This window comes from Pelodiscus sinensis, chromosome 14, assembly GCF_052426305.1.
Source record: "Pelodiscus sinensis isolate ZL-2025 chromosome 14, ASM5242630v1, whole genome shotgun sequence".
NCBI classification, from domain to species: domain Eukaryota; kingdom Metazoa; phylum Chordata; order Testudines; family Trionychidae; genus Pelodiscus; species Pelodiscus sinensis.
Genome location: NC_143065.1, coordinates 2,226,612 through 2,252,343, shown reverse-complemented (window position 1 = coordinate 2,252,343; position 25,732 = coordinate 2,226,612). Strand labels below are relative to the sequence as shown.

The 25,732-nt window shown below is 43.0% G+C and overlaps 1 protein-coding gene across 2 annotated transcripts in view; it reads right to left on the bottom strand.

Moving 5' to 3' along the window:
- ENTREP2 (endosomal transmembrane epsin interactor 2) overlaps positions 1 to 25,732 on the bottom strand; it is a 349,968-nt gene that overhangs the window by 46,546 nt on the left and 277,690 nt on the right. For both annotated transcript variants that reach the window (XM_075897721.2, XM_075897722.2), the window contains exon 5: positions 18,834 to 18,941. In XM_075897721.2, the coding sequence (XP_075753836.2) occupies positions 18,834 to 18,941 (108 nt within the window). The remainder of the gene's footprint in view (positions 1 to 18,833; positions 18,942 to 25,732) is intronic.

The window sequence follows — 25,732 nt, the reverse complement described above, 5'->3', positions numbered from 1 at the left end:
AAAAAGGGTTTATTTTCAACAGATCTGAGTGTAGACAGCTGGGGTTTTTTTCGAAAAAGCTCCATTTCGAAAAAAAGTGGCAGCCATGTTTATGCTAATGAAGCATGGGATAGTTAAATCCCTGCTTCATTAGCAATTTCGACGCACTTGATTTGCATCTCTCTGTCGACAGAGGGATACAGTCTAGACATAGCCTCTAAGCCTACAGATAACGGCATCAGTTTTCAGCTGGCAATTTTACTCTGTCCTAATTGTAGGAAGGGCTGGAAATTGATCTTCTAGCCAACCCTGACGGGTGACATTAAGCCACCTTAATGAACAGATGACTCTCTTTCCATAACAACGATGGAAAATTGCTAATCAGTCAAAGCAATGCATGTTTGGTTCAGTCATAATGAAATGTTGCTTTCCTGTGGTGCTTTAGAGATATAATCATTGTTAGTGTGGAATGGGACTCAGAAATATTTAAAGAGTTGCACACAGTAATTACAAGTCTATCACACTGAAGATACATTCATTCAATACAACAGACCAAAGAACTACAAAAAATATTGTACTGTAGCGTTCTGATGTGCAGCGTAACAATATGGTATTTGCTTAGACACCTTCTTCCTATATCAAAATGCAAAATTTTGACTTTTTACAACTCTATTGGCTTAGTATTTACAATTTAAAGTTATAGTGTGGAAGCCCAGAATTGTAAATACTAGCCCATACAGTAGTTAACCTTTTGTTTATCATACACACTTAACAAATTGACTAGCATTAGGCCTCAAAGCACAAAGCTACAAGTTCATCGCTGTTACATAAATATTTAATTAGATACCTTTCGGAAAAGTGTAACCTCTACAAAAGGTTAGTAACTGCTTTAACAGCTTACTGGATTTATACTGCTGGAGCGGGTTTGTGCTGTACATACAATTAAAGTGCAAGATATTCTTAATCTTAGTAATGAAGCACTAAAAATAATCTGTAGGGCTACAGCAGATGCTTAAATGATGTAGTAGCAGCATTAAATGAATGAAGAGGTGACACTAAAATAGAATGGTCTTTTTACAGGGGCAAAAGTATTCTTTTTATGTAAAATATAAATTGTTTAGTTTGGGCTTTAAAAGTATAAGACTAGAAAAAAGAAAACTCCAATTTCTTTCTAACCTGTTTTTGTTCTTCCCAAAAGAGAACTCTTCTTTTCCTGGTACAACTCAGGACCTAATCTACACAAACACATGCCCAAGTCCCCAACCAGGAGTTTTCTGATACCCAAGATCCACAAACCTGGAAATCCCGGACTACCCACCATCTCAGGCACTGGCGCAGTTAGGCTATGGCTACACAACAAGGTTTTTGCGCAAACCCAGCCATTTTTGTGCAAAAACCCATGGAACATACATGCCTCAAATGTGTTTTTGCACAAGAAAATCAACAGTCAGTCAACAGAACAGAGGGCTTTTTGCGGTTTAGATATACCTCCTTCTACAAGGCATAACTCCTTTCTGCACAAGAGTTCTTGCACAAAAAGGTGTGTGTGGATGCTCAACAGGGGTTTCTTGCGCAAAAAGAGCCTATCACGGGAGCTCTGATGGCCATTCTATGAATGGCCATCAGAACTTTCTTATGCAAGAGTGTCCATGCAGTATGGACGCTCTATTGTGCAAAAGCACATCGCTTTTGCAATGTGCTTTTGAGTTGTGGATGCGCTTTTGCTCAAAAAGTTTTTGCGGAAGATCTCTCTTGCAAAAAACTTCTTGCACAAAAACCCTGCAGTGTAGACAAAGCCTTACAGCAGTATTATCTCCGCAGACCCTTTGCTGCCAGCAATCCTAGCTATCTTCAACACACCATCGAGTTCCTGAGGAAACTACAGAATTTCAGTGATCTTCCTGAAAACATCATCCTGGCCACTATGGATGTAGAAGCTCTTTACACCAACCTTTCACATGATGATGGATTATCGGCCATCAGGAACACTATCCCTGATGATGCCACTGCACACCTGGTTACTGAGCTCTGTGACTTTGTCCTCTGTGACTATTTCCAGTTTGGGGACAATTTACATCTTCAAGTCAACAGCACAGCCATTGGCACCCGCATGGCCCCACAGTATGCCAACATCTTTATGGCTGACCTCGAACAACGTTTCTTCAGCTCTCGCCCCCTAGCACCTTTAGTCTATTTATGGTACAATGATGACATTTTTATCATATGGACCTATGGGAAGGAGACCGTGGAAGAATTCCACAGGGATTTCAACCATTTCCACCCCACCACCAACCTCAGCTGGACCAGTCCACACAAGAGATCCATTTCCTTGACACCACAGTACATAATGGTCTCATTTCCAATACCTTATAATGGAAATTTGCCTACTGTTACACTTACCTACATGCCTCTAGCTTCCATCTAAGACACATTTCACAGTCAATTGTTTACAGGCAGGCCCTAAGATATAACTGGATTTGCTCCAATCCCACAGAAAGAGACAAACACCTGCAGGATCTCTAACAAGCATTCTTAAAACTGAAATACCCACCCGAACAAGTGAAAAAACAGACTGACAGAGTCAGACGAATACCCAGGCATCAGCTTCTTCAAGACAGGCCCAACAAAGAAAACAACAGAACACACGGGTCATTATCTACAGCTGCCAACTTAAACCCCTCCAGCACACTATTAACTACCTACAACCTATCCTGGGAAATGACCCCTCACTCTCACAGGCCTTGTGGGACAGGCCAATCCTTGCCTACAGACAACCTCAAACAAATTCTTTCCAGCAACCACACAGCTCACCTCCATCATACTCATCCAGGAACCCAGCCCTGCAATCAACCCCGGTGCCAACTCTGTCCACATGTCTATACAAGTGACATCATCATAGAATCTAACCACATAAGCCACCACATCAGAAGAGCATTTACCTGCACCTCCACCAATGTGATCCACGCTATCAAATGCCAGCAATGTCCCTCTGCCACGTATATTGGCCAAACTGGACAGTTTTTATGACAAAGGATTAATGGACACAAATCAGATATTCAAAATGATAACACACAGAAACCTGCTGGGGAACATTTCAACTTGCCTGGGCACTCACTAATGGATCTAAAAGTGTCTGCATTATTTCGAAGCAATTTCAAAAGTCTCCTGGAGAGAGAAACTACAGAACTGGGTTTCATTTACAAGTTGCAGGAGACTTTAGGAAGTTCTTAGGCAACAGTTCAACAGCTGCAGACACTAGGAGCTGGCCTCCCCTCTTGACCATAAACCAGGGTGGACAAACTGAGGCCTCGGGGCTGGATCTGGCCTGCCAAGCATTTCCCTCTGGCCAGCTCAGCTGATTAGCAGAGGTGCATAATTAGAGCCAGCAGTGGGCAGTGTGTGTTCAGCTGCCCCTCCCCCCCACCTTGCTGCAACCTGCAGCCAAGTTGCTTCCAGTATTCTCCTGCTAGCTGTGCAGAGCAAGGGGTGGAGGGGAAAGAGGAGTGCTGAACTCGTAGTGTTCCCCTGCCTCTGTACCTCATCTTTGCAGAGCAGGGTGATAGATGGAGACGCACAGTGGAGCTGCTCCAGTCGGAAGCATGTGACTCAGAGGAGTGCAGAACAGAGGTGGGGGGAGACAACAGAGCAGGACAGATTTCCCTTAAAGAGACAGAGTGTGGCTTCTCTCAGAAACTTAGCCAGCACACACACACACACACACACACACACACACACACACACACACACACACACACACACACACACACTCTCTCTCTCTCTCTCTCTCTCTCTCTCTTTCTCTCTGTAGCCTTAGCCCCACCCCTTCCACCCGAGGACCCACCCCTTCCATGGGGCTCGGAGGCAGCCCACTACTACATGCCAAAATTTGTGAACTGTCCCCCACCCCATGAACGTTATTGCCCACCTCTGGCATAAACCCAAAAAGTTATAAAAACGTGCCCCATCACTTATAGCTTGCTATGAACATGCCTAGGAATCTTACACAACAGAAACCTTTATGCATACAATTAATACAATTTTCTAAGGACACTGATAGGAAACTCATGTCACTGAAAATTCAAGTTACAGGTTGAGCCTCTCTAGCCTGGCACTCTCAAGTCCTTACCGGTGCCAAACCACAGAATTTGCTAAACCATGGTAGGTCACTATTGTCTCACAGAATTGACAACACTTCCACTGCTTATTGGGCTCTTAGAAGACATTTAGGGGTAAATTAGAGCTAAATAACAGCATAGAACACTGAGAGCCAGGACTGGTGGCTGTAAACAAACTTTATGGGACTGCAGGAAACCTGGCCATCTGGCTAACTAAATATCATGCCAGATGTTTAGAAATTGGACATCTGGCTAACTAAAATCAGGTCAGACCCGGATGTTGACAGAGAGAGTGCTGGATTAGAGAGGTTCCATCTGTAGTAGAAAGGTCTCAGAATAGAACACCTTCTTTGTTTGGCCCTTTAAATTCCAACCCAGCTGTAATTTTAGGAAGAAAATTCTGCTTTCTTTCGCCGTGGCGTAAATGCAAAGAAGCCCACTGAAGGAATTAATCTGGATTTTCAGCACGGTAATTGAGATAAGAACATGGCCCTAAATATTTCTTGAACACACATGCGCACACACACGCGCGCACAAAGTTAGTTTACTATTTAAGTTCACCCCATTAAGTAATAGAATGCTCTTATAAAACAGACAAGAACATTACAATTTAACAGAAAACAGTAAAAACTACAATATTTTGAACTGAGGTAATTTATATACTCTGTTATCCTAACAAGGGAGATAAGAAAATGCATTTTCAGTTCAACAACAACTTTAAATGACTCACAAGGTACACAAAACTAATTACATGCTTTACATTATACTCTATATACGTACATACATTAGGGTTGTAACATATAAGCATCAAAGCATTCCTAAAATAGTGCTTGGTTACTGGTTCAGTCGCTAGCCCAAAAGGAAAGTGTTTCAATAACACTGGTTCCTGAACAGTACTGTTTTCCTTGAAGACCTGCAATCAGTGGTATGACTTTGCTACATAAAACTTGAATGAAAGTGCATGATAAAAATTCATTAAGCAATTTGCTATATTCAATTAGGTAATGCAAAGAGTTAGTTCAGTTAAGTTACCTTCACAAGACACACACTGAATGATAATGACTGATGACAACAGTAATTAATTACTACAGCTTGTGTCTTATCATTAACTTATTTCCCTTACACAATAAGGGATTGTTTCAAACACCACCTAACTAACATGATAAACTGTTAACAGAGTAAGGGTGATAAAAGGTGAATACCTAATGATGGATAACATTGCTTTTATAAGTGATAATATATCTGATAAATGTATCAATTCTCTGGAAGTTGAAGAACGTCTGGAGTGAATGCAATTCATGATTTAGCATGGTTACAATCAATATCCAATATTATTTTGCCTAAATCTGGAAGTTTAATTGTAAAAGTTAATGGTGTGAACTAATGCAGTAGTCATTCATTAAACAAGATCTTCAGAGGGGTAGCCGAATTAGTCTGTAACAGGAAAAACTTAAAAAACAACAAATAGTCTGGTAGCACATTAAAGACTAACAAAATGTGTAGATGGTATCATGAGCTTTCATGGGCACAGCCCACTTCTTCAGATGATAGGCCTGTTGGATGTCCAGAACCAAAATAAATGAGGGAAGAAGGGCAGCGGGGGGGAGGGGAAGGAGGAAGGAAAAAATGGGAGGGGGGGACAGAAAGAGGCAGAGGGTAGATAAGTATCAAAGAAAAAACCAAGAATGTAAATTTAAAGCTGCCTTAACATACAAATAAAGTATCTTTGGTAGTGACAATCTGGTCGTTAATAAGCATTTCTTCAAATTACAGAATTGTCATATGATTTGACTTGATTAAGTCAAATTAAATCATATGATCAAATTAAATCATATGATTTGACTTGATTGTACATCTCTGTGCAATAAATGTTTGTACATAGAAAAGCATCAGCCATTGTGATTACTTCCACCCCAGGACATAGTCTTAAAGTGGCAGCAAAATGTAATTTTAATCTTTAACCGTCTTGTGTAAAATTGCTGTTTAAAAGACTCCCAGTAGAGTCTAAGGAATACTTTAAAATAAGTTTGTCTGGAGCCCAAAGAATTGTTGGGTAGGTTTTTTGTGTTTGTTTTATACAATTTCTAGTGAGGTGACAAGTGTTTACAGACCCAAATATTCTCAAGACAAAAGTAAGTCTCAATAACATGGACCACCGGAAACCTATCTTCACTGGTCAAATTTGCCAGAGCAGTTTCCATATCCTATGAATATTTATTTTCTGGGATAAGCATGGCAGGGAGTCATCACCATCATACCAAAGCCACCACAAACATATTAAGATATTTACTATCACACCAACAGAGATTGTTTTTCCTGATCATTTTCTCCTGTTTTCACCAGGCCAGATAAGAAGAGGAAACCATCTGCATGGCTGTGTCCTTGAGTCACAAACCTAATGTTCCTTCCACTTCCTCTTTGTCAATATCTATCCTTACCTTATTCCGTCAATAACTTTGCTAACTTTGTTTTTTTCTTTTTGCTTTGAAACTCACGAAAGTTTCATCAACCGGAATATATTTCATGTAGCAGCCCTTCACTGTGACCAGATAGGTAAAACGAAAATTGTTCCTAGCAGCCTGAACATAATTTACAAGATACTCCTGGGGGGATTCTGCAGCAATGTTCATATGTAGAATTCACGTCCCCCTACAGACCAGGGAGACGGGGTCCCGCTGCCGGCGTCCTCAGAGGCTTTGCTCCCCGTCTCCCTGGAGTACCAGGCATGTCTATGAGGTTATGCTGAAAGAAAGAACGGCAATAGCCCTGTTCTAATGCCTCTTTTGTGGTTGGGTAGCTCCCCATCTGAGGCAGGGAAAAGGAGAGGAAAAGATTTTTTTTTAATGGTTAAAGAAAATTCTAAGAATAAATTAATGAAGAGAGGGTACTAGCTGGGAAGAACTGAAAAAAAATTAGAAATATCGAGAGCTCAGAGGGACCTGCTGTTCATTCCAAGCTCAGCCAAAGGTAGTGTAGGAGGACGTGGGGCACTGGGATAAATGCTCCAGCAGTGTGAGATGGCTACCACGTAGGCACGGCCAACTGGGACACTGCTACTGCAATCTCCGACTAGAAGCACAGGGCTCCAAGACACCTAAAGAACATCTTTTAGAGGATCAACTTCTATTGGTGAGAGATACAACCTGCGGAGCTTACACAGAGCTCTTCTCCAGGTCTGGAAAACACAGTGTTCCAGAGACAGAGGGAGCTAGCATATTTTCTTTTAATTTAGTTTGCAATTTGTTTTCATTTGATGGTACACAGTAAGCAAAACCTGGTCCTTGGCAACAAAATCCCAAACCCAAGATCAGTGTATGCCTGTACAAAAGTACAGAAAAGGGGAACATAAAATTACAACATGCAAAAAATACTTGCCAATGACTAGCAAAAAATCTTCTCAACAGATCTGAAGGTGAGAAATTAATACCATTAGCAGAGTTGTCTGGCACTCTCACCAAGGGTTTGTTTGTTCTATGGTTGGCTCTTAATAGTTACATAAGTACCAATTACTATTACAAAATCTTAGCTAATAAGTGATAAGAAACTGACAGGTTCAAGTTCTGAAGGGAACGTCTACTTGGCAAGGAGGCTGAGAGAGATTTGGGAGGTTTTAAAAAACTCCAACAATGTTAGCTTCTTAATATAAATTGTGACAGTCATGACAACAGTAAATAATGCATACAATTCAATCCTGAATATCTAAACCTCGTTTACCTTGAACCCTCTGGTATACAATAGGGTCATGGCTTCTCATGCCTGTGTATTACATTGAAAATTCCCTAGATTACCAAACGTCCACCTTGAGATTTGATTAATCAAGATTGTAAATACAGGGCGTCTTTGAAGACACTCACACAAGAATACAAGGCAATGTTTTGAGAGCCACAGGGTGGAGGTGTATGCAGTGGGGGAGAAAAGCAGACTTCCTTTCTCCCTCCTAATATCCTGCCTCAAACCCTAGTGGGCAGAACAATCCCTAGGGCAGTGCATGGCCTGGGGCAACTCTCCCAGTGTCCCAAGCACGGGGCCAAGCCTACCTCCCCCCCTTCCTCGGCTACAGGCCCCCACCCCTGCTCTGCCCCCACTCCACCACGTCCCCTGAGTCCCACCACTCCCCACCCCCTTGCCTGAAGCCCCCTCTTCTGAGCAATGCGAGCCAGAGGATTACTCGGGGGCGGGGCTTGGCACAGGGCAGCTGCCACGGTGAGTGGTGCTGGGCGGTGACCAAGGCTGTCTCCTAGCATCAGGCCCCCAGGGAATCATCCCCAGAGCTACTCTGGACTGCCCGATGGATGTGGCAGCCGCCTTGGGGCCCCCGCAAAGCATAGAGCCTGGGGCAGCTGCCCTGAAACACCCTAGAGATGGGATTGCTCTGCTGATGGCAGAGAAAGGGGATGCCAGCTCCATTCCTCCCATCAAATCCAGGAGAAGGAAGGTACACAGCGGGGAAAGAAGATACACACAGAACCCTTGGCATGAGGGTGTAGCAGGCAATCTGGAGCAGGGAAAACACAGGGTGCAGGCATAGGTGATGAGTATAAGAGGCAAGGAAAGGCAAGTCTGACCCCACTCACACTTTGCCCCCAGCCCCTTCCCCCTTCCACACATCTCCCCCAGTCTCATAGGGTTGTCTAGGCTTCAGTGCCGCTGAGAAGGTGCCAGCCCTCCCAGGGCTGGGGATGCAGGAGCCATGTGCACCCATGATCTGGTGCCGAGGGGCTACCTGCTACTTGCTCCCCCACGCTCTGGGGAAGGCTGAAGCTGTGTGCCACCTGCTTTCCCTTTTCCCTGTGCTCTTGCTGGGGAAGGCTGAGGTAGTGTGACATCTGCCATCCCTCCCATGTTCCTGGGCTGGGGGGAAAGACTGGGACCATTCATCACCCACTTGGGAAGGGGTGGCTTACCTTACCTCCCACGGGGTCCTGGGCAGGGCCTTGGGCAGCAGAGGTGGGGATGAGGGCTTGCCTCTCCCAGCCCTAGGTTCACCTACTGCCCATGGGCGTAGGAATAGGGGAGAATCAGAATCCTGGTCTGGCAGGGAGAACGAGTTACCCTGCTGTGAAGATGTGACTCCAAGACCTGTTGGCAAGGGGTCCTTGATCTTTGCCAAAGCTCTCACCTCAGACGTGGCAAACTCACTACACCAAACAAATGTCTTATGAGATATTTTTCTATAAAGAATAATGTTTAAGTTATCTACAGGAAACTCAGATCTTATCAAGTTACATAATCAGTGAGGCTATGTCTACACTGCGGTGCTATTTCGGGATACTGGAAGTATCCCGAAATAGCTATTCTGCATCTTTAAAGCAGCCCGTTGTGTCAAAATAGATTTTGAAATAATAGGCATGCTATGCTGGAGTCCCTATAACCCTCGTTCCAGAATAGCACTTCATTTCAAAACTTGGCGCTGTGTGGTCAGGGCCAAATTTCAAAATAAGCTCTATTGAAACTACTTCAAAATAGTGACAATTTGCGTGACACGTAGCTTATTTTGAGGTAAGGCTCCAGTGTAGATGTACCCTGAGACACATACACACAAGTTGTATTTAAGGAATAATGTACCATACTGATACTGAAAGTGTGCTTTACATATTTAGGATAAAAATTAGTCATCAGGAATAATGTGTCTCAGTGATGACACATTTAACCAACGGGGAGCTGTCACCCTGCCTTGTTTATCTGGTAATGGAAGGTTCAACTGTTTAGCTCTGCACAGTACTAAGATGTTGAATGGGAAAATACCAAAGGCAACTGCAAACAGTTGAACCCATATGAGGGTTTAAAAAAAGGAACCATGCAACAAGACAGGTTTGCCCTGTTTGTGCAGAGAAACCAAAGACAGTTTTTAGTATAAGACAGAGGAGAGAGGTAAATTCTGGATCCATTCACTGAGGAAAACTTTTATGGAGCAAAGATGTTTTCATGAACCCTGGTTCTTGGGAAATTAGCCAGCTCTCCAACAGACTGAACTTTGTGGGAAAAAGCTATTCCATTAGATAGGTACTATTAATAACTGTTGAGTCATTTTTGTGGCCAGGTTCAAATTTTGTGATGCTGTTTTTTATTGCAGCCAGTTGTTCCCAACACTCTCTCTTGTTTCTAGTTAAATCTTTATTCTGGCTTAAATAAATTATTTTAAAGTGCTCACAAGTGCTGTGTGGTCTAAGCTACAGCCAGTAAATGGGTACAGTACCCCGCCGGGAGCAGAGGATCTGGTATTTCTATGAGTAGCCAGCATCTGGGGCTGGATATCACAGGGGGATGATTCAAAGGCACTTGGGGGATTCGGGGCCCTTATTGGTAACTGACGAGGCAAAGTTAGGGCTGGCATAGCCCAGAAGACACTGCTAGAATGGCTGAAATGCTGCTGGTGGTAGGGAGCTGATAATCTGCCAGGCAAAAGCCAGACTCTCACTCTGGGTACATCTAGACTTCACGCCTCTTTTGAAAGAAGCTTTTGAAAAAGCCTCTTTCGAAAGAGAGCATCTAGACTGCAACCACTTCTTTCGAAAAAGCAAGCCTCTTTTTCGAAAGAGAGCATCCAGGCACTCTGGGTGCTCTCTTTCGAAAAAGCCCGGTTTGTATTCAATAAGAGCGCTTTCAAAAAAAGGCGTTATTCCTGGTAAAATGAGGTTTTCTGCATTCGGAAAAACTGCCATGTTCTTTCAATTTAATTTTGAAAGAATGTGGCAACAGTCTAGATGCAGGTGAAGTTTTTTCAAAAAAACCCTGTAGTCTAGACACACCCTCTGAAAGCAGAGGGTAACAACTGTCATTGGAGGAAAGGGAATGGGGGAGCAAACATCCCCTGGCTTAAGGGGAGAATGGGATACCCAGGTAGGAGGGAAAGGGATAATGCGGGACTCAAAGAATCCCTACTGGGGGAAAATGGAGGAATCCCAGACTGGGAGGAATGGGCATGCCAGAGAGCTGCTGCCATTGCAGGATGGAGGATTAATGGGGAGCAGACAGAGCCCCTGGCAAGGAGGTAGAATGGGGGACATGAGGAATGGGGGGGCACACAGAACCCCACGTGGCAAAAGATTGGGATCCTGGTGTGGTGGGGGAAGGCAGGAGGCTAAACAAAGTCCCTGTCATGTGGACAGACTAGTGGAATGAATTTCAAAGGTAGCCATATTAGCCTGTTTCAGCAAAACCAACAAGGAGTCCAGTGGCACCTTAAAGACTAACAATTATATTATGGCATAAGTGAAGTGAATTGCAACTCACATTATCAGATGCATGAAGTGACAGGAAAAGAAACAAATAGTAGGCGCACAGAGATGGGAGTGTTATATCCACCCTGGTTGAATGAACTCTGAGGTAACATTCCCATCTCTGTACCCCTACTGTCTGGTTCCTTTTCTTTCACTTCATGCATCTGAAGTGAGTTGTAACTTACAAAAGCTTATGCCATAATAAAATTGCTAGTCTTTAGGGGTGTTACTGGACTCTTGTTTTTAGGGGAATTGAGGCATAGAGAAAAATGAGGGAATGGGGAAGCATACAGAAACTCTGCCATGGGGTAGAATGAGAATTTTGAATTGGGAAATTAAGAGAATACCTGGCAGTTGCTGAAACAGAGGGGGATGGGAGTTAATGGGGATGATGATGGAATGCAACGAGTCACTGGTGTGGTATGTACAATAAACCTGGCCTACAGAAAGTATGAATGTGAGACATCCCTGGCCATGTATATTTGAGATACAAAGCATTGTAGAACGTAAGATGCACATAGAGTACCAAGAGTGCTGTGCAGGATTTTAACTATATGTCTGCGTCTAGACTGGCATGATTTTGCGGAAATACTTTTAACGGAAAAGTTTTTCCCATTAAAAGTATTTTTGCAAAAGCGCGTCTAGATTGGCACGGATGCTTTTGTGCAAAAAGTGCTTTTGCGCAAAAGCATCCATGGCCAGTCTAGACGCAATTTTGCGCAAGAAAGCCCCGATTGCCATTTTAGCCATCGGGGCTTTTTTGTGCAAAACAGTTCTTCCCTGTCTACACCTGCCCTCTTGGGCAAGTATTCTTGCGCAAGAAGGCTTTTTCCCGAGTGGAAGCATGAAAGTATTTGCACAAGAAGCACTGATTTTGTACATTACAAAGTCAGTGCTCTTGCGCAAATTCAAGCAGCCAGTGTAGACAGCTGGCAAGTTTGCTTTTCCGCAAAATCTTGCCAGTCTAGACGCACCCTATGTGTCTACAGACTTTGATGGGTGTGCTGTGGAGGTAAATCCTTGTAAACCATTTTGAAAACATAAGGGTCTATATTGTTCCAGTGCGCTCCTTTTAATTAAGCTGTCAGGTACTAAACAAAGCGACACAATATGCTATAATTAGGAAAACTTATTTTTAGGTTTTACTAGGTTCTAAAGATCAAGTGAAATAATAAAACATATTGGATTTCTTGGGTTAAAAATATTGGGCCTATTTTTGCTTGCCTCATGAGTCAGAGAGCAGATTTTGGCTGATAGATAATTTTATTAAGAAATAGAGCAGACTGTGAGTTTTCTGAATCTGAACCTGAACATGCAGTTTTGTTTAACCCGGAAATGTTCCTGGGGAATATAGCAGATTTGATGAAACTTTCATTTAGAAGGATTTCTCACATTCAGGTTGGAATTTCTGGTTGAAATGAGACACAGCCACACCAGAATAGCCAATATTCCTGTGGTGAGGGCAGTCACCAGGGATGTCGGTCACAGGTTCAAATCTCAATTAACAGCAAGGATCTGAGCATCTGCCCTACCTCAAATAAGTGCCCTAACTACCATGCTAGTGGCTGTCAAGATGAAAGTCATATGTGGGTCTTTCACATGAAAGTCATATGTGGGTCCTGCAGCTTAGCAGGCCTAGGATGGAAGTTTCCATCTCTGCTATACCCAGCTTAGCATAGTGTGGGAAGCTGCAAGCCAAAACCGCAGCTGAGTGTTATCAGCTCTAACCCATGCCTTGAGCTGGGAAACTACTGAGCGGTAAACAAGTTTGACCTCATAAGAGTGATGAGAATGGCATTGGGCCAGGTATGTGCACACCCAGTAAACAACTGGGCTACGTCTACACTGGCATGATTTTCCGGAAATGCTTTTAACGGAAAAGGTTTTCCGTTAAAAGTATTTCCGGAAAAGCGTCCTGCCAATCTAGACACGCTTTTCCGCAAAAAAAGCCCCGATCGTCATTTTCGCGATCGGGGCTTTTTTGCGGAAAACACTACTGTGCTGTCTACACTGGCCCTTTTCCGGAACAGTTTTCCGGAAAAAGACTTTTGCCCAAACGGGAGCAGCATAGTTTTTCCGGAAAAGCACTGATGATTTTACATTAGATTGTCAGAGCTTTTCCGGAAATTCAAGCGGCCAGTGTAGACGGCTGGCAAGTTTTTCCGGAAAAGCGGCTGATTTTCCGGAATAACTTGCCAGCGTAGACACAGCCCTGCAGTATAAGATCACTAGGAGTTCCACCCCTTTGTGAGTTTCACCAGGAACCTAAACCTCGAAGGGTGTCCTGAATCCCCCTAGCTGGAGCCCGTCCTCTGTGGCTGGGTGCGAGGTGACCAGAGCGGGACTTCCTGCAGTCTAAATGGACGTAAGCATTTCAAAGGGCCTGTTACTCTTATATGCATTGCTTTGCCTATGCTGATTGTTGTGTTACTTTGCAGGAGCTGTGTAACCATCTGGCAGTATTAAGCCTGTAATAGTAGTGACATAGTGAGATTAATAAAAACAACTATCTATCCCTAATCGACTCTGTCTTGAAGTGAATCCGCAACCCTGTTGGGCTCTGCCCCTGTGACTTGTCAGAGTCTCTCTCAGTAAAGTTGTCTAAATCAGTATAAATAATTAAGCATTCACTGAGCCAGAGACAAAACTGATACTGTATCTCAGAGTACATAGAATCATAGAGCTGAAAGAGACCTCAGGAGGTCAAGTCCAGCCCACTGCCCAAGGCAGGACCAATCTATACTGTGGAGCTATTTCAGGATACCGGAAGTATCCTGAAATACCTATTCCATGTCTATTGAAGCAGCCTGTTATTTCTAAATAGATTTCTAAATAACAGGCGGCTTATTCCAATATCCCAGTAACCCTCGTTCCACGAGGGTTAAGGGGAATTTCGGAATAGCGAGTTATTTTGAAACTTGGCGCTGTGTAGATAGCTCCAAATTCCAAAATAAACTATTCTGAAACTACCTCAAAATAAACTATGCAATTTGCGTAGAGCAAATTGCGTAGCTTATTTCGAGCTAAGGGTGCTATGTAGATGCACCGTTAGTGGTTAGGCTTGTATAGTCAGAATAGGGACTGGAACCATGATTTCTCATGTCCCGTGCAAGTGCTTTAGCCACGGGGCAATTAGCTATTCTGGAGCATGTGTCTCAATTTTGGGGAGAATTTTACCCCAAAATAGAATGGGATACTTTCTTTAATTTCAAATTTTTCACGGGACAGGAAAATAATTTCCTGCATAGCTGTATTTAGGAACAGATATTTTCCTTGGGTTAAAAAATTAAATACATCAAACAAATTCACGGGCATCATCAGTTGATCTTCCATGCATGTTTCATCACATTGCTTCTTTTGAAAGCTATGCTAATTTTTGAATAATTTACATATAGCACAGGGATCTCCAGCAGATTCTTTGTTTTTGTGGTTATGGTGAAGCTAGTTACTCAGTACACAACTGAAAGCCTTTTTTGTTCGCAATCCAACAAATAATCAGCATTGAAAACTGAGTTAATGATATAACATCAACCTCAGACAGACAAGGCCATGCTGATGGTGATTATGTGCAGAATTTTAGATTTTTGTTTAAAAAGGTAAATCCTACTCAAAGGCCAAGGTTCTGGTACATTTCATACTTGAGCACTATTATTTACTATTTGAATTTTGCTAGCCGGAAGAGGCCACAATCAGGAACGGGGCCTCCCTCCATTAGTTTCTGTATCACAAAAAATGCAAAGATGATCTCTGCTCTAAAGGCTTATGTGCAGCTTCTTGCAGAGCAAGATACTACCCTAGACAACAAAGAGCATCAAAACCTGGCCCCTAGACACTGGATAAGGGATTATTTTAAAAAGGAAGGGAGATAATTCTAAAAACAGAGCTCTAAGTGTAATTTAAAACATACACTTTACTATATTGCTTACAAGTAAGTAACTGCTCTGATCAGACAGGTGTTTGAACACCATCCAATACCAATTATGAGACTGTCATAAGCAAGTGTAAAATTAAATGAGAGCTGTGAAAAAAGTGACATTAAAAAAGTGTACCTAAAAAGTGAGGAGAGCATAACTTGCGTTATGCAAGTCTGGATTAGAAAAAAAATACCAAGAGGGAGCTATTATTGGATTCCAAGAAATGAATAATATAGGCAAGTGTAATCATAGTGCATTTCCTCAAGGTCTTCACATGCTTATCCTCACTGTACATATCGGAAGAACTAAAAAGCTTAAATGATATCCTCAAAGTAGTTAACTGCATTAAGGATTATTTGTAATGATCACTTCCCTGATTTGGAGAGAAAACAAAATCTTTCTGAGGACAACAAATTGGACACATTTATGTATGCTCATATCGATACATTCCTGTGGAGCTACCATTTTAGTTTTATACCTTGGGGTACAGATGGCAGAATTGTTTGTGATTTAAAAAATCTATGGGTTTTGAGACTTGTGATGCCAAGTTTCACATAAGGCTTGAAAGTACAGGGTTGTTTTTTTAAACAACAAAGTAGCTTTGAATTGACAGGCAAAGCTAGTTTAATGTTTAGTATAAATATGTAAAGTTTCTGGACAACTCGTCTTTGTTTGGCAAAGTATTTAAACTACAAAATCAGTGCATCAAACATACATAATGTACGTAATCTATATGCATTAAAATACAGTGAGTTTCAACATGTGAATCTGGATGTCTCTTGTCTGCAGAAACCATAAAGAAAGAAGATTCATGGAGCATAACCATGAGTAGCTATGACATATGTAGTTTGTGTGTTGCTAAACAACAGAATGCTTATAGCATATGGGGATTACATCATTCAGAGGGAAAATTGGAAACTACAAGAGAATTATGTAATGTGATTAAAAAAGCCACTCATTATCAATAGCTGTTAACAAAAGTCCTGATAACAAATAAGAAGTTCTTTCCATCTTGCTAACTTTTGGGACAAGGAACACACTACTGCAAAATAGAAAATCACAGATAGAAGAGAAAGATTGGACTACGTAGTTTACACTGCATCAGTGCAGGATTGTTTCCTGCATCCTGATTATGTATGATAATGAAGTAGTATATATTATCAGCACAGGAGGAGGGTCTAATTGTTTTTCAAAATAATAACAGACCACCAAATGAAAAATATTTAAAACATTTTAATATACAACCGCAGGTATCTCCCCATGCTACTATCTTAGCACTGCCAAGATGGCAGCTTCTTGTCACAAAATACCAACAGGCATTTGTTGTGCTTTAATGAGTAAGAAGAGGAAGAAGAAGTGGCAATAAGAAACAGGATCTTGGAAGCAAGGAATTGAATCAGACTGGGGAAGAAAGAAACTTGATGAAAAGGTATTGTGCTAACAGGGCCTTTGGGGTGAAAAAACAATGAAAACCTCTGGCTCAGATGTTTTGCTAATGTACGAAAGTTTACCTCTGCTGACTTCATACATTAACTATGGGTCTGGCCCCAGAAAGCTGAAGGAAAGGAAGATAGGGGAAAATATCAGGGATAAACTGGAAAGGATATTAATATCCAGATGAGAGGAAAGATAGGCTTTTCAGGACTTCCTGTTCCTGAAAGAAAGAAAAATAGGAGTGTCTAAGGTCATAAGAAGAAAGTAATATGGGATAGCCAGAAAACATGGAGAACTGCAAGATAAAAACAAGAGTATATATAAAACAGAAACAAGATGCAGAGCGGAAGATGAGGGAAGAGACTCAAAGTGAAGAATTATTGAGAACAAAGAACAAGAGAATAGACAACTGGGATAAGGGAGAGAAAATATATACAATTTCAAGACTAATTCATATTATTTCCTATTCTAGTTCCTATCATTTTTGTACATACTTGTCAGAAAAAGGGATGAAAAAGAAAGTATTGATTGTGGTTCGGAGATTAGGGAAATGAAAATCTTCAGGACAATCTTGACCATCAGGAAAAGAAGAGCAACCAAGCATGTTAGTATTCTGCTGGCAAGATTCTCATGATATGTTTTTGTTCCTGTGAAATGTGCTGCTAAAAGACATAAAACAATCATGAGTTAAATTTCTTTGAATATTCATGACTATACTCCTGAGCGTGTGACATTATTGTTATACTAGACAGACGGCTCTTATCAGGTCTGAGCATCAATTATTCTCCCTTTCATTACTGAAAGGTGAGAAAACTAAAGGTCTTGACCACAAAGGAGTTATCAGGCATCTTGCAGCTGAGATCATTTGCAGAAAAGGAAAAAACAGACGTATGATTCTATACAAAATAGACAATATGATAAAAATCTTCTTTTGATTAGTATTTTGAACACACTGTCTCATGAGACAAAACGGCAGAGCTCTTTCTCAGTGCTGTTTTTGACATCAAAGAAAAATTATGGAGCAAGCATTGAATGTCTGTTTATAAACACAAACATACACAACTTATGGGGTGGGGACAGCCACTGAGAAATTGCAGTTATTGAGCACATCTGGAGCCTTGACTTCATTGCACTTACTAATAAATATCTCCCCACCCCACACTCTACTTCACCAATTATATAAGACTCCCAACACACACAAAATTCCTGACCAAGTGTGTGACATTTGGCTGTGACAGGGTTTGGATCCTTATACCACCAGGGGTGCTGGAACAATGTATGTAATGGGGGTGCTGAGGGTCATTTAACCAAACTGTAAACCCTGGATATATCAGAAACTACTTCAAGCCAGGGTGCACCCATGTGCACGGCAGTACGACCAACAGTCTTGCCAGGTCTCTTGGCAAGATGGGGGGAGGGCTGATCTGTACCCCTGAAAGGTGCAGTGCCTTGGGCAGAAGGGACGGGGGCTGAGACTAGGCAGCCCTCAGTGCTGCCTGGAGAGCACCATCCCTCCTCAGGCAGCCTTCAGTGCGGCCCACAGCGTGCGGCACAGCTCTCCAGCAACAATTTAAAGGTCCCAGCTGTCACTGCTGTCGTGGTAACAGCGGCTGAAAGCCCCAGGCCCTCTTGAATTTCCAGACCCCAGGGCAGTTGTCCCTTTTGCCTCCCATCAGCTGGCCTGGTTAACATGCAATAACTATGGCAGCTAACAATACTGTGCATCACCCTACACTGGCACATGGTTGTCGTTCTGTAACCAGTTCATGCTCATTGTTATGTTTTTCCAGCTTAAAAAAGACTTTTAAATTATGATTGCATAATTAGGTGGGCCAGTTCTTTCTCCTAACTCTATGCAGCGTTCTAAACTGCACGGCTGTTGCTGCTTTGTGTGTACGCCTTCTACTATTGCTGAGACACTAGTGGATAGCTGCCTATATTTGCTAGAACTGACGTATACAGACAGTGTGATGGCTGCCAACTGTGCCTTGTTACTTGTCAAGTGAGAGGTCCTGTCTTAGCAGTTCCAAAATCTCTCTTCCCAACAAAACTTTTATCCCACATCAGCCATTTTACATGCTCCATGCATAAATCCACACATGTAAATATATCTGTATGGAACATACAGACTTATTGACAGAGAATATAACTGCAGCATGAAACGTACTCACCATTTGCAGAACATCAGAAGAAACCATCTGCATGCAGCACATTGCAGTTGCCAACGCACAGACTATTGTGGAGATGATATTGAGAGCGCACACACTGAACAACAGATCCTGGGAAAAGACACACAGCAGAACGTCACTTCTTATCTTGGTGATACAGATGACAGGATAGCAAATATTTTTAGCAGATTTGGTAATAAACGCTGTCATTTGTTATCTCTTTTATATCATCTTAATTAGTTGTGTACAATTCGCTCAGTATGCCACCCTTTCTCTTATCCTAAAACACACACATACAATAAAAACAAAAAGAGCAAATTATTCAGAGATATACTGGAGGACTAAAAATATGTTTTTTAAATGTTTCATTTTCCACACTCCACTGATGTTACACAAACTACTACTGCTTTTCTTGGGCACAAAATCCAACACACAACTATTGCCAGAAAAAGAATATGAGTTTTATATCTAATGTTTAGAAATACACTGGCCTGCTGATATTTTAAACATACACGTTAGAATTTTCTTTGCTTTTAAAAATGTTAGTATAAAAACTGGTATGGAATAAAGAGTTGTATATACACTCGTATTCCAGATTGTCTGCACCTTTGGAAAAACGTTAATGGAAACTCAGAATGGCAAAAGACAAAGGAGACCATCTAGATCTGTTACATTGCATTGAGTTAGCAGCTGCACAATGCTATGTTTTGAAGAACAACAATACCAGGCACTTAAAATAAAAAACAGAATTAAATAATATATTGCCCAGATTTAAATACCTGAAATTAAAATAGTAGCATTTCTACAACACATTTATAATTTTGAAAATGCATCAATTTCTGAAAGCCACTTGATTTGCATTTACTGTATCTAACTCTGGAGAAAGTTAATTATGATTTACAGTATCAACACAAAATTAATAAGCTAATACACTTTCTCCATATTTAGTAATTATGCAGCTGCTGCCCATCTGATATATTTATTGGGTTATTCTGCTGCAAGAATAGAGATGCTTGTAAAGAACTGAATGGCCAGGAGGTGAAAAGTGGTTCACAGTAGATATAAGAAAAATATCTTCTTACCTAGGGGAATGACAGAACTCAATGGGTAAAGAACATTCTACAGAATCTAAGTCTTTATCTTAAAGATTATGACATTTCTGTCCCTTCCAATAAGTAAATAATTTATATGCTGTAAATCAATGTACTGCTATCTTGTTGGCTGAAGTAAATCTGAAACAATAATACCAACAGATGCAAATTCATCCTTGCCATCTTAATTACATATTCCCAAAGTGACCAACATTTGAAAATGGAATCCTGCCAACCCAGGGGAAGCACATTAAATCCAGCAAATGGAGCAGCAAGTTCCAAGTCACATAACAGAAGACACTGAACCAGATCCATTCTTGTGGCTCTGCTCATCTGGCTGGCACAAGGGAATAATGGTCCACAGCAGGAAGGCAGGAAGAGAGCCAGTATCCCCAGCTCCTGTAAACATCGTTTCACGAGGCATAAGCGATTGGTTGACAAAGGCTTCCCTTGTCGACCAATCGTGTCTTGACTCGTGCGCTGTGCCGACAATCAGCTGAGCCGGCACAGCGTGGCGGCCATTTTTATTTTAATGAAGCCAGGGATATTTAAATCCCTGCTTCATTGACTATGTCAGGTAGCCTATTTTACATGCCTCTGTTGGCAGAGGCATGTAATCTAGACGAACCCAAAAATTCTAGAGCAGGATCACCAAAATAGTACACATAATAGTATATTAATATTATTAACAATATGCCCCTTGTGCCCCCAGGCAAAAAAATAAAATTCAAAAATCCATGCATCCCTCCATCAAAGGGTTCTGAAGAAAAACTCAGAATGTGAGGAAAAACATAACAGTAAACTCCAAAATCACAAGAACAATACATGGAATCATGAAACAATACATTTGATGACATCATCATCTTTTAAAAAATCTTACTTTTCCTGACTTTAAATTTAATAATTTCTCTCTCTTTCACTTTCATTATTCACACAGAAATCTGCTCTCCAACAAAGAAAATACCTACCATTAGCCAATGGAATGACTTCAGATTTACGCAGATGAAAATGACAGCAAAATTTGACTATCTGTGTGCAATAGACTTTAATACTACACCTGCAGTAATTTGCAGGTGAAATTGCACAACTGATTCAACCATAAGTCAAGTATTTAGTTATAAATAACATCATTTGCTGAAATAAATGACTGCAGACAAAAATAACTGAGAAAACTAACATGACAGAATCCAGGTATCCTTAGGACCAGGCTTCTTTCTCCCACCCTAGTAGCTATTGGAGGTCTGAGGGAACCCAGGCTTAACCACTATTCTGGACCCTACTCCAGGGATCCTATCCATAGCAGTAGAACTCATTAAAGTTCTATTGCTAGTCTCACTCCCAGGACCACTTCCCCATACCCCCACACGATCCTGGCCTTTACTTCAGGACTTTGTCTCAAAGTTCTTGTGCAGGGGTGGGCAATAATTTTTGAAAGGGGGTCCAGTTCACAAATTTCAGAAGTGGCCGTGGGCTGCCCTGGAAGTGATGTGGCCTCATGTGGTAGGAGAAGGGCCAGAAGAGATTGAGTGCTCCCCCACCCGCAGACTCTGGCTTGTAAGTTTTGAACAGCTGGCAGTTCTCTCTGGTGCTGCATGCCTCTGGCAGGGGGAGGAGACTTTGTGTGCTCCCCTGTTCCCAGGTCTTGATTGGCCTGGGGGCAGGAGAGCGGCAGAGTGGCTGTGGGCTGGATCAAAGGGCTTGGCAGGCTGCATCCAGCCCACAGAGGCTGTCTTGCCCACCCTGGAGTACAAGGTTTGGAAGGGGGTTGTAACCTGGGGCAGGAGTGGGTGCAGGGATTTGGACTGTGATCAGAAATAGCGGATGGGGGTTCAAGGTCTGGGAGGAGATTGTGACCTGAGGAAGGGTGTAGGACGGGGTGCAGTGTCTGGGAAGATATAGGGGGGCTGAAATAGGGGTGCAAAAAGTTTGGGTTACATGGGACATGGATGCAGGAGGGGGCAGAGAGTGGTCAAGAGGGGTTGACAACGGCTTCCCTTGTCGACCGCGCTGCGTCTAGACTGCCGCACTGTGTGGGATCAGCTGATTGTCGGCACAGCGCGGCGGCCATGTTTATTTTAATGAAGCGGGGATTATTTAAATCCCTGTTTCTTTGATTATGCCTAGTAAACTACTTTACATGGCTCCGTCAACGGAGCCATGTAGTCTAGACGCACTATCCAGGGTTCTGCAACTAATTCCACCAGCCAGTCTTCCACAGCAGACCCTGGGCCTCAGTGCAGTCTGAAATAAATTCTCCACAGTGAGCTGTCCATGGTACTCCTGTTCTCTCGGCCAGCCAGTCACCCACTTTTCACTCCTCAAGCTCCAAAAGGTATGTCTACACTAGAGCGTTATTTCAAAATATCTTATTTCGAAATATCACAGCTACACACAAAATGCATTTCGAAATAGCCCATCCACACTGAGTGGATGCTGAATCACATTTAAGGCCGGCCGGAATCAGGTCCAGAGTTACTTTGTGTGGCTGCTGCCTCAGGCTATCTGAGGCCTGTGCTTAAAGTGACCCCCTCCTGAACAGCTGGTTCTCAGCTTTCCTTGCTTGCTTGCTTGCTTACCTTGATGAGGGACAGCAAAGCATTTTGTCTCTGTATGCTCTGGTTGCCCTCACTCAGGGCACCACAGCACTCTGCAACATGGAGCCAGAGCTGCCCCTGGGCACTCTGGTGCTTCTTGTGGATGCGCTGCTGTGAGCCTGGCTGCACTTTCTGCAGGCTGCCATCCAGGAGGTCCATCGGGGGCTGTCAGTATCCAGGAGACCCTGCACGGGAGCTTCCACCCTAAAGAGCACTAAGAGCCTCCCTGGTCTGTCCCACTGGGGGCTTGTGCCTCATTCCTCCCTCATGTCCTTCCACTTACCATCCCCCAATCCCCTTTCCTGATGTAAAATAAAATACATGTATTTTCATGAACACAAACTCTCTTTATTTAACAAAACTGGGGGGGGGGGAAATGAAACTCTGGGGAGACTGGGAAAAGGAGGCAGGAGATGGAAGGAGAGAGAGTGGGAGAGGGGAGGGGGAAACCTGGGAGGAGGGAACTGGAAGGGGGAAGCAAAGGGAAGAAGGGGGAGGGGAAGCTCAGGGCCCAGGGTTGGGGGTCTCGCTGGACCAACTTGATTTTCATGAAAACCTGCTCCTGGGTTCGCATGTGGCCTTTGGTGGCCAGGCTGGCAGCTATCCTGCCCTAGACGACGCATTCTCCCATCTAGTGCAGAGATCATGGATGTTGGGGGCATCCCCCCAAACCTGAATAAGGTCCATGATCTCCTCCTTGGACCGGGAAGGCACCCGCCTTCTCCGACCCCTGGAAGGCTCCTGGGAGCTGGCAGACTGCTCCTGGGGAGTGGTGGAGGGCTGGCTGCCAGTGGCTTGCTGGCTCATGTTTTGGGAGCAGTGACTGCTGGCTCTAGGCTGGCAGGCTTGGAGCTGACACAGGCACTGTGGCCAGAGTCTACCCCTTTAAAGGCTCCGGGGAGAGGGGGAGGGAGAGGAGTGTTCTTAGTTGAGGCCAGAGTGGCCACTAGGGCACCTTGGGAAGGGCTGGAGGCCCCCTATTTCGAAATAAGTGTCTACACAGCACTTATTTTGAAATAGCAGTTTCGAAATTGGTTTTATTCCTCATGGAATGAGGTTTACCGATTTCAAAATAAGCCCTCTGCTATTTCGATTTAATTTTGAAATAGCGGTTGGCTTGTGTAGACACTAGGAAAGTTATTTGAAATAACTTTGATGTGTAGACAGACCCTAAGAGAAACTGCCTGACTATGGCCTAGCATCTTTCTGTATACTGGCTTGCTGGGACCTGACTAGTTGCCTCACACACTTCTGCTCCAGGGGGCTTGGAGGACTTCTCTGCTGCTCTTTTCCAAGAGTGAGGTTTGGGAAGGTCACAAGCCTCCAGCAGGGGACTTTGGGGCCTAGTTCACTCCATCACAGAAATGTTCTAGGATAATTCTATTTCATGGAAAAATTGAGGTACACATGACCTTGGTGCAGACTTAGCTATTAACTTTAAGAATATATATATATATATATGTACAGGCAGTCCCCGGGTTACGTACAAGATAGGGACTGTAGGTTTGTTCTTAAGTTAAATTTGTATGTAAGTCGGAACTGGCTCCAGATGCAGCTTCTGCCACTGAAACTGACCAGGGGCTGACTACAGGAAGCCGGAGGCAGAGTTGCTCTGCCCCCAGCTTCCTGGAATCAGCCTGATCAGTTTCAACAGCTGCTGAATCTGGAGCCTGGGACAGAACAGCTGGGGCGCTGCCCGGTAGGTTCCCACAGGACCAACCCGGCAGCACCCCAGCTGCTCTACCCGAGGCATCCCGCAACAAAAGCCTGGTCTGCTGGGGGGGGGGGGCGTACTAGCTGCGCCAGCTCCCCCCCCAGCAGACCAGGGAGACCCGAGCAAAGCCGCACAGGCGGCGGGATGCTGCCTGTGCGGCTTTGCTCCTGTCTCCCTGGTCTGCTGGGGGGGGTCAGCAAAGCCGCTGGACCCCCCCCCCAGCAGACCAGGGGGACAGGAGCAAAGCCGCCCAGGCGGCGGGGGTCCCGCTGCCTGGGTGGCTTTGCTCCCGGGCAAACGAGCAAAGCCTCCCAGGCGGCGGCTTTGCTCGGGTGTCCCTAGTCTCCTGGGGGGGGTCCAGCGGCTTTGCTGGACCCCCCCCAGCAGACCAGGAAGACCAGGAGAAGCTTTTCTCGCCCCGGAGGACACGGGCGGTGACTCGCCACCAGTGAGCTCCGGGGCAAGAAAAGCCCCGTTCGTAAGTCGGATCCGCGTAAGTCGGGGACTGCCTGTATGTATATTAACACCTATACTTTAATTATTTAAAAAAATCAATAGAAATTGTTTTAGATTCAAACATTCATAATCACTTTAGCAACTCAAAGACTGGACAGCTATGTTATGAGAACCAATATAATTTCATTGTTCTAGTTTATTAGAATGTTAATTCAGAACACAAAATAATAAGGGCAAGAAAAATTAAATAGTTAATTTTTATATTCTTTGAATGTATTAATTCACAGTTATTAGAGAAGAGCAACTCAATTGTTATTGTTTTGTTTCTCTGCCCATTCTTAGATTGTAAGCTCTTTGGAGTACAGATCATCCTTTTTGAATGTGGGCACTGCCATAAATAAGTAGATGATGGTAATAAGCAACAATTATAATTGTCTTTTGTAGTTTTAAAAGATCACATCATTTCAAAAATACATTTATGCTAAAATGACTCATAGGTAGTCTGTAACCACACCATTGTAAAATGCAGAAGGAGGAAGATTTTTAAAATACTGTAAGATATGTAAAACAAGTATAAAAGTGTACTGGCTAGGAGAAATGTACTGCCTAGACTGAAAAACCTGCAACCTGCTTCTACACTCTAAAAGCAGAAAATAATCCTTTTTTTCTGTGGTTCATTTGACCTTATTTTACAACCCCACTATAATTGAATGTGATGTCACTGACCCATACCTCAGTGCTGGGATTTTAAGGCAGCATTCTTTGCACAAAATCACACTTTAAAAGGTCATTCATATTTCAGGTAAACTGCTCATAGATTTTATTTGCAGTTTCTCTTCTGAGGGAGTTGTGGATTCTAAAATGCTTTGGTTTGTTTTTACATTACTTATTTCTTAGTCAAAAGATTCAAACAATGAGATGGCTAGAGAAATACATGCACTAACTGAAGATTTGTGTGACCTTTTATGGCAGGAGATATAACAACTGAATACTATGTCTATTTTTCTAATGCATAAGCTTCAAGAAGTGATTTGTAATGAGCTTCAG